General features: G+C 51.4%; 9 protein-coding genes across 9 annotated transcripts; 6 read left to right on the top strand and 3 right to left on the bottom strand.

Moving 5' to 3' along the window:
• Positions 1-806: 806 nt before the first annotated feature.
• A1O5_01133 (uncharacterized protein) lies at positions 807-1,891 on the bottom strand (the record flags this gene model as incomplete). Its single annotated transcript, XM_007741752.1, has 2 exons — positions 807-881; positions 935-1,891. The coding sequence occupies 2 exons, from the start codon at positions 1,889-1,891 to the stop codon at positions 807-809; spliced, it is 1,032 nt and encodes a 343-aa protein (XP_007739942.1).
• A 622-nt stretch (positions 1,892-2,513) lies between these two features.
• A1O5_01132 (uncharacterized protein) lies at positions 2,514-4,424 on the top strand (the record flags this gene model as incomplete). Its single annotated transcript, XM_007741751.1, has 3 exons — positions 2,514-2,687; positions 2,735-3,025; positions 3,072-4,424. 3 exons carry the CDS (start codon positions 2,514-2,516, stop codon positions 4,422-4,424), a joined length of 1,818 nt encoding a protein of 605 aa, XP_007739941.1.
• Positions 4,425-4,484: 60 nt separating this feature from the next.
• Positions 4,485-6,299, top strand: A1O5_01131 (uncharacterized protein; the record flags this gene model as incomplete). The annotated part of the gene is made up of 1 exon (XM_007741750.1): positions 4,485-6,299. One exon carries the CDS (start codon positions 4,485-4,487, stop codon positions 6,297-6,299), a length of 1,815 nt encoding a protein of 604 aa, XP_007739940.1.
• Positions 6,300-6,839: 540 nt separating this feature from the next.
• A1O5_01130 (uncharacterized protein) lies at positions 6,840-7,304 on the bottom strand (the record flags this gene model as incomplete). The annotated part of the gene is made up of 1 exon (XM_007741749.1): positions 6,840-7,304. The coding sequence occupies one exon, from the start codon at positions 7,302-7,304 to the stop codon at positions 6,840-6,842; it is 465 nt and encodes a 154-aa protein (XP_007739939.1).
• Positions 7,305-7,909: 605 nt separating this feature from the next.
• Positions 7,910-8,853, bottom strand: A1O5_01129 (uncharacterized protein; the record flags this gene model as incomplete). The annotated part of the gene is made up of 3 exons (XM_007741748.1): positions 7,910-8,173; positions 8,226-8,455; positions 8,508-8,853. 3 exons carry the CDS (start codon positions 8,851-8,853, stop codon positions 7,910-7,912), a joined length of 840 nt encoding a protein of 279 aa, XP_007739938.1.
• Positions 8,854-9,597: 744 nt separating this feature from the next.
• On the top strand, positions 9,598-10,513 carry A1O5_01128 (uncharacterized protein; the record flags this gene model as incomplete). Its single annotated transcript, XM_007741747.1, has 2 exons — positions 9,598-9,830; positions 9,940-10,513. 2 exons carry the CDS (start codon positions 9,598-9,600, stop codon positions 10,511-10,513), a joined length of 807 nt encoding a protein of 268 aa, XP_007739937.1.
• A 732-nt stretch (positions 10,514-11,245) lies between these two features.
• On the top strand, positions 11,246-12,694 carry A1O5_01127 (uncharacterized protein; the record flags this gene model as incomplete). The annotated part of the gene is made up of 1 exon (XM_007741746.1): positions 11,246-12,694. One exon carries the CDS (start codon positions 11,246-11,248, stop codon positions 12,692-12,694), a length of 1,449 nt encoding a protein of 482 aa, XP_007739936.1.
• A 1,042-nt stretch (positions 12,695-13,736) lies between these two features.
• Positions 13,737-14,744, top strand: A1O5_01126 (uncharacterized protein; the record flags this gene model as incomplete). The annotated part of the gene is made up of 3 exons (XM_007741745.1): positions 13,737-13,806; positions 13,863-13,930; positions 14,034-14,744. 3 exons carry the CDS (start codon positions 13,737-13,739, stop codon positions 14,742-14,744), a joined length of 849 nt encoding a protein of 282 aa, XP_007739935.1.
• A 1,155-nt stretch (positions 14,745-15,899) lies between these two features.
• On the top strand, positions 15,900-17,702 carry A1O5_01125 (uncharacterized protein; the record flags this gene model as incomplete). Its single annotated transcript, XM_007741744.1, has 2 exons — positions 15,900-16,818; positions 16,879-17,702. The coding sequence occupies 2 exons, from the start codon at positions 15,900-15,902 to the stop codon at positions 17,700-17,702; spliced, it is 1,743 nt and encodes a 580-aa protein (XP_007739934.1).
• Positions 17,703-17,764: the final 62 nt, after the last annotated feature.

Here is a 17,764-nt window from a genome sequence, read left to right as displayed (position 1 = left end):
TTAATGTATCAGATTTGGCAAGGCCACCAAGGTCGCCTGACTCCCAAGGACTATAATGACCCTCAAACCAGCCCAGTCTCGTATTAGTCCATATCGACTCTCGCTAATAGCCCATTGAAGGTATAAAGTCTCACGGCTCCAGGACCCCTTATGAGGAGAGGAAGTTTCTCCAATGAGCCATGATTCCGAGCCGACACAAGGCACCACGGGAATCAACGGGTCTGCGAGGGTGAGAAATCTCGGGATACTAACGCTGCGTCCACGTACTGTGGCGGAACGACCACCGAGGATCTAACATTGTGACTATAATTATATCCTCTTTCTATCCCAGTATCCGACTGAGGGTGCCAATCTTTCTAGGACAAGACAAAAAAGGTAGCCCTTCTTCACCTGCTGCACCCCCAGTAGGCGAATTGCGCTGGCGTCCTCCGGCACCCAATGAGTGGGAAGGTGTTTGAGAGTGTAAGACATTCTCTCCCATTTGCCCTTGGGTGGTCGCCACCACGTCGCACATGAGGCCTGGGCGACAGAGTGAGGACTGTCTCTACATCAATACCTGGACGTGGAACTTGGACGCTTCGGCCGAAAGGCCGGTGATGATGTGGATTCACGGCGGCGGGAACCTAGGCGGCGCGGGATCCCGGGAGAACCGCGATGACTCGTGTCTGGCCGTGAGAGGGCCGACACTCTCACGCGTCGCACGGAAGCAGTGACGAACAGACACGCACAGGAAATATACATATGATTTCCACCGCTTTCGCGATGGTCCATAGAGTCTCCCATATCTGTCCGCAACCTTTGGTTGTTCAAGACCCTGCAGTTGAAGGCGGAGGAGCTGGTGTAGACTGATTATCCTCCACAATTTGGGCCAATAATCGCGACTGGAGACTGTCAGCATGATAAGGCAAGATTGCCCTGGATCATTCTCACAAACCTTGTACTCTGAGGGTATCCACACGACGCTTGCCCACGGAAATTGGGGAGAGCTGAAGTCGACACCTTGGCCGACCGGTGCGCCGCGAGGTGTCTTTCCATCCAGCAGAACCGGATCGTCGTTCTTCTGCAAAAGCCGTCCCAGGTAATCGGTCTTGCTAAAGAGGCGCGCTGGATTGATGGAAAATTTCACGGATGGCACCACCACAACATGCATCCACATTGCGACATCGGGAGGATTTTCGACGACCATCGCGGCACGGAAGCTGCGAAAGATCCCGTCCTTTTGTGCTTCGTTCTCGCGCAGGTCCCAGGTAGCCCCGCAAGCCGCGTCCATGTGATCATCGTCCCAATATAAGTCACCGTGGATCTCCATTCGGTGCTCCTGGTGCTCGTTGTCTTCCGAACCAAACTTTGCTTCGACCCCGGCAGAAATACCGACGGGGCTTTCGAACATGACTGGGATGGAGACTTCGCGGTATTTTCTCTCTTCCACCACTTTCACAATGCCGTATACTTCCTTGGGGGCCATGTTGACCACCTTGGGGTCTTCGCTGGGACTTGGCGAGGCAATCTGGTGGTTGGACGGATCAACGGCCTTTGAAAATTTCACCTCGACTTTGCCGTGGCTGTATCTGGACAGCGTTCGGCCAATGAAGCGAAACGATAAGTCTATGACGATCAAGCACGCGGGTGCCCCCTCGTGAGTCCCATATTGCACTCGCTGCAGAATTGCGCTGAAGCCGCTGTCTCTGATTGCATCCCGGGCGATCAAGGAGCGATTCACTTGGCCTTCGTTCTGAACTCTGAGCTGGGGTGGATCGTTGCTATTTTCATCTAGGTCGAAATCGGTGAGGAAGTCCACTGCACCTTGAGCAGTCTCACCAGCCTGATCGAATTCCGCTGCCGAGGAGCTTGTAGGTGACGCAGAGGGCGCATTTGTGCTTTGAGAATCCATGTTTTCCACAGGTAAACTCATTCTGCCTTACGAAGTTGTCGGGTGAAGTTTTAGGACCAGAGACGTTTTTTCTTCTTTTTTTTCTTCTCCTTTCCCCTCTTTTTAGATAAATGAGGCTTTCAGTGAGTGAACTTCGTTACCTAGCCCTCGAGCCCTCTGCAGCCGTGGCTGGATGATTTCAGGCATCGGTGGCTGAGGTCGTCCACCAGCCTGTCACACGACATGCTAGGCCTAATCAGGACTAGCCCTCTCGGTTGCTCATTTGTCTCCACTTGGATGCACAGGACTCTCTTCTCTTCTTCTACCAGTACTGGGTAGATAGGCAGGACACACAGAACAGGCATCGCCAACAAGGTCAAGGTCAATGCAACCATTTCTTTTGACTTGCTAGCTGGCTTATTACACCGTCCAATCGCAGCGAGGTTCTCCAACCCATGACGGTTGGCCGCACTATCCTGCGCATCCAAGGAGTCGAAGGAGCTCCGCAAAAGCTTGGCCGCATGATCTCTCAACAGCCTCTTCTGCTTGATCTTCAAATATCTGACCTTTTCGACGTATTTTGGCAACTCTAGACCTCTGCGAGACTCTGCTGAATTAGTCTTCAAGATGTCATATCACGAAAATGTCGAGACTGCTCGAAGAAAAATCCAGCAACTTCGGAGCCTTGGAGCATGGGACAAGGGCCATGAATATATCACAGCTTTGCCAGAAAGGTTGCGGTGCCATAATCAAGTCGTCATCGAAGCAGCACAGCTCTACCTCACCTAGGGACACTATGCTCGAGCATGGGATACATGTGAGCATATACACACAAGGCTGTCCTCGCCAGCAACCTTCCGGCAGCTGCTCAGACGAGAATTTGACGAGGAATTGATTTGCCTCCTGCTGTTATCAGCGTACATCGGCATTTCTAGACATGGAAAGATCGCCACCGCTTTAGGTCTTGCCAACCGACTCCGAGATCTCGTCACAGACGATGTCTTTGCACAGAAAGCGCAATCAAGCAATTCCACTGAACTCGCCAGCAATCATGTCTACGAAATTCCCTCCAACAGTTATGCAAAGTCTCCTCCGGCAATGGGAAATCCCGATGCTGCACATTGTTGCAATTGCTACGGTGTATCCGAACTCAGAGTAAGCATGGATTTGCTGCAAAATGTAGGTTTCTGACGAACGATAGGTCTTAATCCAATTTTGGTTATGGAAGATATTTGTGGTCGCTGCTGAACAGGGTTTCCTTGACGAGATCCCAACGAAAAGAGAGGCGGCCTCAAAGCTCGACGAAATCCGCTTGTGGGCATTGGAGTATGATCGACTCCGCGAAGCTCGATACATTACGTATGCTCGGATTGACTTGCTCAAAGATCCCGAAGGGGACGTGAGGTGTCTCCGGCAGCTCCTGGCGTCGATTCAGAACAGTCCGGTGATGAAAGTCGAAGAGGCTCAGACACACCTCGATCTGGCAAGATGTACGCTAAATCTTCAGGGAGATCTCAGCAATCCTACAATCCTGGAACACCTGGATCGCGCAACGACGCTTTTCAAAGAGGTCGGACACACATATGGACCGCTAGATCTTGAGGATATGCAACTGACATGGAAGAAAGACTCAATCAGACTGGAAGAATTTTTGAAGAGAAAGATTGAGCTTAGTGGTGCCTACTTTGAGCAACATTGTTACCAGCAAGGCATTAAATGCTTGATCTTTGGCATTCCGGTTAGCCACGAGCTCGGCAACGTCCAAAATGAGACGACCAAGATGATCGAACGCGCCCAAAAGGAAATCCGCCAGGTGGGAGCAACTATACAGGAGCAAGCATTATTCGTTTCCGCAGTGGCTCAAACCCTCGTCAGAGCTCCCGAGTATGGCTACGGCCGTAAAGCCTTGGAAGACTATTTATATCGACTACCAGCAGAAATAGGGCTCAAAATTGAAGCACAGCTACGGGTTGCCATGTCTATGGCCAGTGCAAACTCTGGCAATACCGAGGAGGCAGGGAGACAAGCCGAGATGGCAATGACGGCGGCAATCAAAACTGCCTCGTACGATGAAAGATCAGATGCAGCATTCTTACTTGCCGTGAGCCGAATGAAGCAAGCAAAAGCACCACGAAACAAAACCATGGCGATGGTAGCTCTTTCAAATGCCTCGATCATTCTGCAGCTTTGGGCGTCAATTGATCAGTTTATGGGACATCACATTCAGGCGGCAGACAAATTCGCTTGGCTGGCGTCCATTGAACTACAAGCAAATATGCTCGTGGGCGATAAGCTGGCATTGGAACGACTCGATCATTGGCTCGACGAAGCTCGTCAAATATGCAATACCCACAATATTGTGTCGGAAAAGGTATTTGAGATGCAGATCCTCCGGGCGACGCGTCTCCAGGATTACGATACCCCTGATAGAATTTCTCGAGAGCGGCTTGACGCGGCGAAAGAAAGGTCAGGCTCTTCACACTTTCACAAAGCACAACGCACCACGCAGCTATCAAGTTGCTTGTACACCCGGTTCTGCGCTCGCGCTCAGTAGATGGGGCAGTTACCACCTGACCAAAGGGAAACAGTGGCCAAAGATTACTTCGAGAGCATCATGCAAGCGAACGGAGCGTACAGCCTCTACACCCAGGCAGGCGGCTCCGAAATGATTATCACCTCTCTGAACTATCTCTTTGATTTACTGAGTGCATTTCAATTCAATAGTAAGGTGGACTTGCTCAAATATTGGCTGGTGGAGGCCCAAAAGATCGAAAACTTCTGCGATGCAATTAGGCGCAGCGTCGCAATGACGTCCGATGTGCAATCTCTCCTCGAAAAGCGAATGATCATATCTGGGCATCAGTACCGGAAACTATACGACAATGCATTCACCGCTTGCATGATCACCGACGATGCAGCCGCAGCCTGGCAATGGGTTCAAAAGTCAAAGGCACGGAGCTTATCGGATGTTTTTGGCATCCGAGCTGTGTTGCCAGTCTCACTCCTCGCGGCCATTAAAGCCGACAGTGAAGCTCATGCTTTGTTCGAGAAAGAGCGTCTCCTTGGAGCGGCAGCTCTAAAGACGGGGCCGTTGGAATACCTCAATGCAAGGCGGCAGGCTGAGGAGGTTCGACTTCGTATGAAAGAGCACCCGCTATTAGCACAAGCGCTGAACATTCGTGAAGGCGCCTTCGATATTGGCTTTTCCCAGGTAGCACTCGGTGAGGCCCTCGACTTGTCCGGTGGGACCTGCGAAAATGTCAAATATGTGGAGTGGTATATACCACACCGACCGTCATCTGAGACCAAGATTGTCGTTCTCGTCAGGGCCTTGGATGGTGATACTACTATGCGGGAGCTGAATATTACCACAGGCAGCATCGAGTCCTGGATCAAGCGTCGACTCGTGTACCCTCGTGAAGCAAAGGCACCGCTTGGAGAAGCGTCCGCTCGGGCGAGATTGAAAGAACTTGGACCGTTGGTCAATGACCTCCTGCAATTGACAAACGAAGAAGATCTATTGATCTTGTCCCCGTCTGGCATTCTGAATCACATACCGATACACGCCCTTTTCCTGGGAGATAAGACATTGATTGAGCGAAATCTCATTGTCTACTCTTCCAGTTCAGCCATATTCCGTCATGCATACATGAGAGCGGTATCCCAGGCCACAAACCCTTCCCATCCGAACGACCGTGCTTCACTTCTTACGGTCTACGAAAGCGACGGTGCACGAGGACGAGACGAGCGCGACGCAATCTACAAGCACGCAGAAACCCTCTCAAAGACGATGGTCTTTCAAGTCCGGACAGCGGAGGAGGTAAGCAAAGCCTCGTTCAAGGAAGCCGCAGCCTCGTCGGACTGGATCCACTATCATGGACATGCACTGTTCAACAAACGTGACGTCCTTCGATCATGCCTCGTCCTAGCCGGAGGTCTAGAAGAAGCGCAAGCGTTAGCGGACACAACACATCTATCTGCCACCGAAGCCTCAAACACCAGCAAGAATCTCACCGTATCAGACATTTTTGACATTGACATGCAGGTTTCCGCTCCACATGTGACGGTTGTTGCCTGCGACTCTGGCACCCAAGACATTGCGGCGGGGGATGAGCCTCTTGGGATCATTCCAGCACTTCTTTATGCTGGGGCAACATCCGTCATTGGGACGCTCTGGCCAGTCGAGAGCGCCGCTGCGCGACGATTTAGCGAATTATTCTATTCTAATCTGCGGACGCAGATTGAGGCCAAGCCACGGGTGAAAGTGATGGTGCTGAACCTGGCGCAGGCGCTTCGAATCACCATCTGTGAGATGATGCGCAAGGACAACTCAGAAACCAAGGCGCCAGTGCATTGGGCCCCATATGTACTGCATGGTTGTTGGTTTCGAGGATATCGATCACCAACCACGATGGAAGCAAGCGACTGAAGGGGGAGAACGAAGAAAGCGACTGAGTGATAGACTCTAAGTGGAGCTAGATACCGTCAATGACATGCACGATAGCTCGGCGTGCCAACGAAAATTGTTACGGAATGCAAAAATGTGAGCTAACTTAGGCAAAGCGCAAGATCTTCCGGAAGAAGCGAGTACTCCAACTCCATTCCATGCCCTAGCAGATCACGGCGAAGCCCTGCGCACCAAATTCCAGGATCGTGCACGGCGCACTCGGCCGACGCTCCGAGGAAGAGAAAGCCCAAAGTCAACGTTATCCCTACCCATGGAAGCAAAAGGACCTCCTGACGTTCCTGGTACAAGTGGATGCTCTTGGGCGCTCTGTCCGAATACAGTACGCCGGAGTTGGATGTCTTTAAGTCTCGCCTGCCAGCGGTCGCCAGTGGACAAAATAACTAAACATCCAAACAAGAACTGGCAGGGATCGGACATGATACTGTTCCATCAAGAGATTTGCAACACCTGTCCGTCTGGCCAAACACGTGAGACTGCATCTCATAGGGCCAAGATTAAAGCTCATCCGTGGAGAACCGCTTTATCACCAGAAGTCCACTGGATCTTGATCTCCCACTTCTTTATCTTCCATAAGCCATCACTGCTGTCCCTCACCAGATCCATAAAGTACAAACACCCCGCCGTGTACGAAGTATCCTCCGGCTTGAATGCATCATCTGGCCGAACGTGATACGCGACTGCGTGCGCGGTCATGGACGCCGTGTCCGCGACATCCTTCAGCTCAACGCGGATATTGGTGATGAAATGTGTGGTGACCAGGAGGAAGACCCTGGACATGGACTCGCTGATCGCGGTCCAGCCCTGGATAGTGTTCGGACCGGCAACAACAGTCACGCTTTCGTCCTTCAAACATGCGGATTCGAATAGGTCCCAGTCATTGCTGTCGAGACCAAGGATGCAGCGGTGGAGAGCATCTGCGACGGCTTCGCGTGGAGTGAGTGCTGTAAGGGTAGCTGATTGGGCCATCGCGTCGGGTGGTGAAGAAGTATATCGAAGACAAGTTAGCCAGAACACCTTTGCTGTGACGCTGAGTAATTTCGCCTTCTAGCAGTCAAGATCTGATACTTTACTCTTGTTTGAACTTGAACTATTAAGGCAGCAATATAATGATCCGACACGGACTTAACGGTATTAAGTGGTGATAGAGAAGGGCCAAGGCTTTCCGACTCTCTAGTATCCCAAGAGTGGTATAGTCCGTATATGTACATGTGAGGGCCGGAGCTGTTGATCCCAGGCTGTGCTTAGCTCCGTTCTGGCTTTGATGATTAAAGTTGTGATTGTGAAAAGAGTTTCGTCTACTTATCAACCGCAGCACCAACCGATCGCATCGCTTCTTAAGGAATGAGGAGTACAAAGGGGATGGCAGCATGTCGTCGATGTTGTCCGGACAGAGAAGCCTCCCCTTGCTAGAACTCACCATTGGGCCCTGTTGCAAACAGAAATTGAGTACAGATACTCAGTGCATTACGAAGAACGCAGATTGAGTCCCACAAATACGACAAGCACAGCCAGATATCTCCACAGCCATATTAGCCTGGTCATCATGAGGCCATAAGACGAGAGAGAACCACTTACCCGGCAGCAGAGGCAAATATCTCCGAACGCCCCAGATTGGCCGCTTTGCTGAGGAATATGAGGGAAAACACGATACAGGCTGAAATTAGGCCCAGTTCAATCCACCCGGCATAGCTCTCGGAGGCATACTTCCCAACGGCATAGAGTGCAAAGACTGGAAGCAGCATGCAAGCAAGAGCGATTCCCACATAGATGGAATTGGCTGTGTTGCTCAGTTGCGCATGCTGGTAGTAGGAAACGACCCCTTTGCTTGGTTCGTGCTGCTGTGTGTTTAGACGGCCGAAAAGATGTCTGGAAGCAGATCAAGCTGACCTTGAACAATCTCTCTTCTAAGTGCGTATCGACCCAGCAAGTCAGACTGTCTTGGAAAACAGGGCTCCTGAGCGACAGCAGTTCATCAATGTTCGCGTACACTGCCTGTGCATCATCGGGAAATCCTAGCGTTGCCTTGTGCGTTTCGATCTCTTCGGTTAATGCGAAGTGCGTTTTGTCGGAGGGGTTGTCTAGATTGTTGATTTGCACCTGTTGCAGCATTGCTTCTCCTGCATGAGATGTTAGCGAATCTCGGGTTGAGAGGGTTGCTGGAAAGCTCACGGTATTCTTTCAAAGTCGCTCTGATCTCTCGAATCAGTTTCATTCTCCGCTGCTCTATGGTCTCCGGAACTCCTTCTATCGCTTTTACATCTTTTTCTCTCAAGTTTTTCCAACTCTTTATGGCCAACTCCTTGGAAACAAAATCAGACTCGTACGGAGAGCACCTCAAGTCTTCGTTGTCCATAGCGTCCAGCTCAGTTTGAAGTTGATAGAGCTCGCTTTGCAGATACACTAGGTTTTGCACTGCTAGGCGGTCAAAGCGGTTGAACACCATCAAAAACTTATCCTTGTCGCTGTCCAAAAGGCGGGCGAGGCCTGGAAATCCTGCTCCGATTTCTGCAGCCATGTTTTCAGCTTCTACATCGCTCTTACGGCTGAATTTTGATAACGAGCGTAGGAATGACATCGGCCGGATCAGTATACCGATATTCCGTTGAATGCGGCTGGGGACAATTGTCGAGATAGCTTTATTATACAAAAACCGACCAAAAGATAATCCCTATGTATGTGGCCGTGTAGTATTTATAATGGTGTGGTGTAGTCTAGTTTTAGCGGTTTGGGGTGGTGTGTACAAGTACAGTCTTGTATGGTGGCGACAAATGGTGTGATGTGGTGTGACATAGCGTCTGCGAGTAACGAGATTTCAGTATAACTACAGGAATGGATGAGATCTAAGGATTCTGATGAACTGACTTTTTGGCATTTAATCGCCGCAAAGCCTTTCTAGATTAGACTTGAGCGCAGCAACTGACACAAGTGTTAAAGAGCCATCGCTATTCGACCCGAGTGTCTTATTTGCTTCCTTTTAGCTATTCTTAAGATATAATCTATTGTGGATTCTCAAGATATTTAAGAGCTCAGGGATTCAACAATGGACCACAATCCGCCACCAAGTTCAAGTTATAAAACCGCAATTGGCGCGCGGTCAGCCACGACGGACTCAAATACCGTCGTGCATCCAACAAGCCCTCTAGGAATACGGTTTGGCGAACCGATCCTTAGGACCGGACTAATGAACCTCGGAATGTGAGTATTATTCGTCCCAGCATACGGCTTGAGTCAGTTCCAACGTCTGACTATTCTACCTAGAATGGGTCTCCGAGGGAACTCTGGAGGTCGAAGTATGATGGTCGTCAAGGACCAATCGCAGATTGACAAAAAGATCGAAGAAATTCAGACATTTAAGGAAAGGATTGAAGAGAAATCACTGCGTTCTAACACAGACCAGAATTCACAAGATGAATCCAACAGAGGCAACAATTCAAACGATCAGACTATAGAACAGAAACCAACAGAGGACAACCAATCTAAATCACAGCCTAGGTGCGGTTCAGGTCACAGTAGAGGCGGCGAATCTAAACTAAGCGACCTTCCCTTCCCAATAAATCAAGGCAGGCCCCCTCTTCTACTAGAAGGCGATCTTGACTTACAGCTTCTTAGCATGGCCCTCCTCAGAGCCAACAATATCCACCATCGCATGGCTCCTCAGGGAGCAAGAAGTACAAAGGAGAGCTCAACACTTAGAAGCCATGAAAACAGCCGAGGCCGAAAAGGTACAACAGGCGGCTGAGGCAGAATTGAGGCTACAAAAAGCATTTGCTCTCAAAAGAGAAGCGTTCATCGAGAAGGCAACTAAATTCTCTGCCACAGCTGCTGAATATGATAAAATAGAGAGGGCCGGCCAGAGGAAATTTGATCATATTATGAAAAACATTTCTCTCTTCGAGTGCAAGTTGAGAAAAAAAGTCAAACAGCTGAATGAGGAGAGACACCGGATGTATTTGAAAGCTATGAAGCAGTTGAAAGAGACCTACTATCGAGAAATGGAAATTTTATTCAAGACAGAGGCCGAAAGTGAAGAGGCCGAAAGTGAAGAGGCCGAAAGTAAAGAAGTCAAAGGTAACGAGGCCAAAGGTAAAGAAGCCAATTGTAAACAACCAGCTCAAGATGAAAAAGCTCGAGACGAAGAGGTCAAAGCTCCAGGCCAAAACAGCTTACCGGAATGACATGGAGGGTGACGGATTGATAGAATTGGCCTGACGGAGAAGGGAGTGTCCGCCTCGCCGCCATCAATCTGATATGTCTCTCCCCCCCTGCCCCGGGCCAGAGCACGGTGCTGAGCCTCCTTGTCACTTGTCTCAAATCAAGACTGCGATGTCAGCCATCTATCACGATATGAGGCATCATATTTGAAAGACGGCTTGAAGCTTGAATCAGATGGCAAACAGAAGAATGAGTTTGGCATCCTCTGGGCAGCCTTGACCCGACAGATGCAAATGCTAAATGCTCAAGCCCGGGAAATTGCCGCCTACCTTGAATGTGGATGCCAAAGGCGCAATCTCCTTCCGCTCAGGCAAGCATCATTGTGGCCCAGCCGTCTCTGAAACCCTTTTTGTCTTTCAAGGCTGAATAAGTTCAGCATTTGAAAAAGGGGAGAGAAGGGGCTCGTGGAAGCGCAAGGCTGTGCCGGGTAGGGGTTAAGGAGTACTCCAGTACCCAGTAATGGCAGGTGAACCAAATATGGGCAAAGATCGGCCACAAGTTGTCTCAGTTCTCAGACCCATCGGCTCAGTTGCCTTAAGTGGGTAGGGCCCACTGTTTTGCCCAAACTTTACCCCGTACCAAGCCCGTACCTCGTACAGTGGGGCACATGGTTCAACAAGGCACGGAGGAGTGCGCAGCAACTCTTTCATGCTCTCGGTCCACAAACGAACTACGCATCCTCTGCCTTGACAGTTATGGAAGGCCCATTTGCCTATTATGGGACCTTGATACACTCTCGCTCCCCATCAGAGATTGAAGTTCTTGACAATACACTTATCATCGTTAATGACAAAGGCAAGATAAGCCACATCTATCCACGTTTCCCGACGGAAGATGGCCGAAGCCTGGACGGTATAGTTCCGGCGTTGATCAACCATCCTGATGCTTGTATACCTGTCGTTCGCCTGGAATCTCCCAACCAGTTCCTTATCCCGTCTTTTATCGATACTCATGTTCACGCACCTCAATTCTCGATGCGCGGCCTTGGCCAAGGTCTCCATATCCTGGACTGGCTTGACCAGATTACCTTCCCACACGAGGCGAAATTCCACGACACTGACTATGCGAAGCAAGTCTACGCAAGGTGTGTGGAGATGGGCCTCCGCCAGGGCGTCACCACCGCGTGCTACTTCGGCAGTCTGCACACGCCAGCAACGAAGATTCTCGTGGATGTGTGTCTCGAAAAGGGCCAACGTGCGTTCGTGGGCAAGACGTGCATGGATAATACCGAGACCAACCCGGAATACTACAGAGAAGATACCGCGGAAGCGGTGGAAGGAACAAGAGAAATTATTCAGCATTGTCGAGCCGTTGACGAGAAAGGAGACGTTGTCAGGCCGATCCTGACACCCCGGTTCGCAATAAGCTGTACGCCAGAATCATTGACCGAGCTGGGCAAACTGGCCAAGGAGCACGAGCACACCTATAGCGCGGGACAAGGAATCGCCAATCAAACTCACTTCTGCGAAGCTCAACAAGAAATCGATGCCACGTTAAAACAGTACGGGGAATTCAGCTGCGAGGCCGACTTATACGCGCATTATGGGCTATTTGACCGCAATTCAGTGCTTGCACACTGTACACTTCTCAGCGAGGCCGACCAGGCAAAAATAAAGCTGCGGGACTGTGGTATAGCCCACTGCCCAGCTTCAAACACCACCGTCGGCGGTGGCTTCATGGCAGCCCCGATCCGGAAATTATTGTCGGGCGGGATTACCAAAATCGGACTGGGCACTGATTCTGGTGGTGGCTTCTCGTGCAGTATCATGGACGCAATGCGGCTCGCTTTGATTGTGGGCAATGCACGGGAAATGTTGTCGGGGGGAAAGGAGGGGAGACTGAAGCTAGAAGAGATCTTTTACATGGCGACGCTGGGAGGTGCAAAGGTCTTGAGGATGGAGGACAGAGTCGGGTCGTTTGAGGTTGGAAAACAGTTGGATGCAATCTTGGTCGACATGAGTGACCCCTACCGCCGCGAGTCTGAGCATCTTGATGCGGTACACACCATGCTAGACGGTGAAAGCCAGACCCCCGAGGGTATCAGGCGAGCCTGGGAGAAATGGGTTATGACGGGGGATGATAGGAATCTGGCCAAAGTGTGGGTTGGTGGGAAAGTCAAGAAAGACATATTGGGAAGTCGGTGAATGGAAAAATATGCAAGGCCGCTACATACGTATGTTTGTCACAGGGCCGGCAAAGCTCCGCGCACGGGAGATGTTCTTGCTTCGGACCCCATGATTGACGAGCTTGCGAGGACTCGAAATAAGAGAATAGAAGATTATCACATAATACCTGATGGAGAGAGGACAACAAGTGAATGGTTGTCAAACACTTCTCGTTTCCACAGCCTCGTCTGCCCCCTTTTCGGGAAGTATGGGACCCCACGCGGGGTAGCGGGGTTGCGGGGGAGAAGAACGGCGATCCCAAGATGGAGGAAAATCCTTAACTGTTTCAAGCCCAAGCGAACCAGAAGAGTGGGTGGATCTGTGGTTGCTACTTCGGCAGTTAACACGCTTGAAAGGACTATGTCCTGGGCCGGCCTGGGGAGGGGAACAAGCAGACATGCGAGTTATTACGGCCCAGAAAGCAAACAACAGCGCTTTGTGACTGTCCCTTGGGCATCATGAGAATGCATCAGGCCCCCCATAATGCATGGAGGGTACCGCCGCAGCTTCATCATTAACGCGCTCCCTGAAATGTGCTCTGGGAGTCTCCTGGACTCTAGAAGTCCTCAATCCATGCTCACGTCCCTGCACGCAACCATCCCCAACAACGGATCAATCAAAAACGCCGACTTCAAATGGGCCCTCCCGGCCCTGCATGTACCCTCTGAGGAGCTGGTTTGTGCAAGCATTCGGCACCGCGGGACCCCAGGAAGTTTCGAAATGGGGCATTCGCTCTTTTTGGAGAACGGCCCATTTCGACTGTTCGGGGCGACAATTGCGGAGTACATACCTCGAAGAGACGGCGGCATGATACAAAAGGTCAATCCCCCCCTCTTAAAGAGAGGACCACACGACGAGGACAAGTTGAGCCATACATAGGTCCTCAATTTTGCCGGGCCTTTTGAAGATAACTCCTTTTCGGGCAAAGCTGTATTTCAGCTGCTCTTTCGATCCACGACTCTTAGTAAGGGGGGGGAAAAAGAAAAAGAATTAGCGGGAATAGAAGACAGACAGACACATAATGGAGGCCGAACTCGCCGAGCTCAAGGCTGAAGTCAAGAGACTGCATGCCAAACTGCAAAAAGTCGAGGGTAAGCAAAACACCAAAAAAGGGGAAGAAATGTTGCTCAGGCGACCATGATTCCAGACGAGGCGGAAATCAGAAAGGTTCATTTCAAATATGGATATTACCTTGACAAGTGTCTGTACAACGAAGTCAGTTGAATCCCGCTCCCTCTTGCCACCCAGCCACGCAAAGACGTTGCAAGAAAAGAAAAGCCGAAAGAGCCAGAAACCTAACGGGCAGTTTTAAACCTAGGTCGTCGACATGTTCTCCAACCACCCGGACGCGTACGTCGAATTCCTGGGCTCGCGCTACCGCCGCAAGGAAGGCATCCGGCGCCTTTACATCGGGCGGTTCCAGACGCACTTCGTCAAGGGCCGCAACGGGCCCGTGCACGGCTTCCTGCTCGACCACCCGATGATGCAGGACATTGTGGACGTGGACCCCTCGGGGACGAGGGCGTGGGCGCGCATCCGCGCGCTCATGTCGGCCGGCACGCACCAGTCGATCCAGGAGGAGCACCCGCGGGGACACGCGCAGTGGTGGGAGGGCGGGCTGTACGAGAACGAGTACATCAAAGAAGACGGGGTGTGGAAGCCCTTCCGCTACCGATACTTCCCCTTCTGGCACGCCGACTTTGAGCGTGGATGGGCTCACACCAAGAAAAACTACGTCCCCTGGCCGACTAAGACGTTTCCAGACGACCCCATGGGTCCGGACGAGCTGATCGAGCAGAAGATGTTGTGGCCTGACACGCGCGTGGTGCCTTTCCACTACGCACACCCCGTCACCGGACAGATGGTGAGCCCGGACGATCTGCGCGCCCCAAAGTACGGGGAGGACGTCAGCACGAGCTTGCCGCCGCTGAGCATTGCCTTGCCCAAGGACCAGCTAGAGAAGGAGGCCGAAGCGGCAAAGACGGTCGTGGTCGAGAACGGCGAGATTGCGGATAGCACACCGGCGTGACCATGGCCGCCCTGGAGACTGGCACGCTGGGAGTGCTCATATTGCGCGGTGACCGGAGGGACTGCGGCTAGCCTGGGAACCGCCATATGAACCGATATGCTCTGGCCAGTCAGGAATTTACAGCGTTGATCGAACCCAGTAGTCGGAATGCAAAGTGGACCGAACTCGCTGCAGCACCAGAGAGCCATTAAACCTGAAAACACTGCATTTTCTCTTCCTAACTAACGACATCGGCCATCGTCTACAAAATCTCTGTGAAGCCTCCCAAAAATAAAACACCTCTCCCGCATTCTTGTACGTAGTTGGTCACAGATACACACTACATACAAACAGAAGGGACCTTCCACCGCTAAGACACAGCTTCGCCAGTTGAGGTCTCAAGTCCAGGGCACGAGGATCCGGGGGTAATCTACAGAAGTTATGTAGTCACACATGACAAACACCTCCGCACTCCATACTCCACACAGAGCGGAGGCAGCTAGCTAGCCAACTCTCTAGCTTCCAACTCGGGGGAATATCTCGCGAGACCCATGCAGACTAGTTACGTGTGTGGAAGAAAAACAAAAAAGAGCTGGAGATATGACTAGGGGGGAAACAGGACTCCGCCGCCGCGGGCCATTCCAGACTTTCCACCTCCCGAATCTGATAATGGATTTCTTTTTCTCGGTTCTCGTTTTGTACCTCTCTGCCCCCCTCTTTCTTCTTGCGCCGAGACGGGAGGGGAGGGGGAAGGAGGGGGGAAGTGGTGGTGGTGGCGGCGAAGCAAGAAACCCTGTTAGATCGATCGGCAGTTGCATTTGTGTACGCCCACATGCCGGATTGATGACGGGTCGCCCTGGTCGAGCATGCAAAGTTACGGGCCCAGATTCGGGCGGTCGAATCGCAAAAACCTAACTGATACAGGCTGGTTTTGGAGGAGAGAGACGTCTTACATACATACATACTAATACATACGAGCGTCAGAGAGTGAAAGGAATGGATGATATCTAGATATTACATCCCGTGGAGGAGTGAGCGAGAAGAATAAGACGATAATGGTGAAGAAGATGTAATGGTAGAGGTGGAAGAGGGAGAAGAGAAAACAAGACCACCTATTTTTGCCCATACCTCCTTTTTGGTCTTTGCCCAAGCCTCGCTGCCGACTTCGCCGCAACAATGGCACACATCTACGATCTCGCTCCTCAACTCATCTCGAGCAATTATAAAGACGGGATTAGAGCCACCGACCAGGTCAGGTACCCAGACACGCCTGTCTTTCAGGGCTTCAATAAACCGTCGCGTTTGGAAGGAGACGTCTACGACTTGGAATTCACGGGCACCATCCCGCCTGAGATAAACGGTACGTTCTACCGCATCCAGCCCGACCACCGGTTTCCGCCCATATTCGAGGATGACATCCATTTCAACGGCGACGGGAGCGTCACCGCCATAAGGATCCAGAATGGTCACGCGGACTTTAAACAACGGTATGTTCAGACGGACCGGTATAAAGCAGAGACAAGCGCGAGAAAAGCCCTCTTTGGAAGGTATAGGAATCCCTTCACGGACAACGAGACGGTGAAAGGCGTGATCCGGACGGCGGCAAACACGAACATTACCTTCTGGCGCGGTGTATTGCTGGCAAGCAAGGAAGATGGCCCTCCGTATATCATGGACCCCGTTACTCTGGAAACAATCGGCCGATACGACTTCGAAGGACAAATCCTCACACCTACCTTTACAGCGCACCCCAAGTTCGACCCAGACACAGGAGAAATGCTGTGCTTTGCATATGAGGCTGGCGGAGATGGCCATGATGGCTCGAACGATATTGTAGTTTGGACGATGGACAAAGATGGCAAGAAGACCGAGGAATGCTGGTATAAGGCCCCATTTTGCGGAATGATCCACGACTGTGGTGTCAGCAAGAATTACATGGTGTTACCGTTGACGCCCATTAAGTGGACGGGCATGGATAGGCTGAAGAACGGAGGTAACCACTGGGCGTGGGATCCAAATGAAGACCAGTGGTATGGTGTTGTTCCTAGACGGGGTGGAAAACCAGAGGACATCGTTTGGTTTAGGGCTGATAACGGTGAGTGCATGATCTTCTAAATCTTGATTGCGTTGGCATGTTGAGTAATGTCATGTACAGGATTCCATGGCCATATCGCAGGATGCTATGAGAATGAAGACGGCCACATTGTCTTCGACCTCACAGTCGCGGACGGCAATGTATTCTTCTTCTTCCCACCTGTCAATGAGAAAGAAGGACCCCTCGCCAAGCGCAATCAACTGCGAAGTCCGACCACTCGATGGATATTTGACCCCAAAGCCAAGTCAGGAACAAGAGTCACTCCCGCAGAGACTTGGATGACGAACGGCGAGTTCTCCCGGATCGACGACCGGTTCGTGACCAAGAAATACAAGCACTTTTGGCAGGCAAAAGTCGACCCGACGAAGCCTTATGATTTTGTAAAATGTGGCTCGCCGGCAGGAGGCTTATTCAATTGCTTAGGCCATTACAGTTGGGATGACAGGACTGAGGACGTTTTCTTCGGGGGACCGACCGCGACCTTTCAAGAGCCCGCATTCATACCTAAGGAGGGAGGTGCTGAGGGAGAAGGCTATCTCATTGCATTACTCAACCATCTTGACGTCCTTCGGAACGACATCGTCATTATGGATGCACTAAACGTGGCCAAAGGGCCGCTGGCGGTGATACACCTGCCTTTCAAACTGAAGCTGGGCTTGCACGGGAATTTCGTCGACCATAGAGACATCGATGAATGGCAGAAGAGAAGGTCCGACTCGGGCGATATTGGACCAGCTGAGCCAGCGAATAAACCTTTACCCTGGCAGATCCGCGCAAGGGAGTTGGGCGAGAATGGGCAGAGTGGAAATGGGCACAATGGAGTCAATGGCGCCGCATCCAATAGCGTAGACGGTAGCCACAAAAGTGCCAGGATTGAACAATAGGACAGAGATGCTCAACTCATATGAACGGGTGGAATTGTTTTACGGAAGGTCACAGCTGACAT

This window comes from Cladophialophora psammophila (assembly GCF_000585535.1).
Source record: "Cladophialophora psammophila CBS 110553 chromosome Unknown aczJe-supercont1.1, whole genome shotgun sequence".
Taxonomy (NCBI): Eukaryota; Fungi; Ascomycota; class Eurotiomycetes; order Chaetothyriales; family Herpotrichiellaceae; genus Cladophialophora; species Cladophialophora psammophila.
The sequence above is the reverse complement of the archived record's forward strand: the minus strand, read 5'-3'. Positions and strand labels throughout refer to the sequence as shown.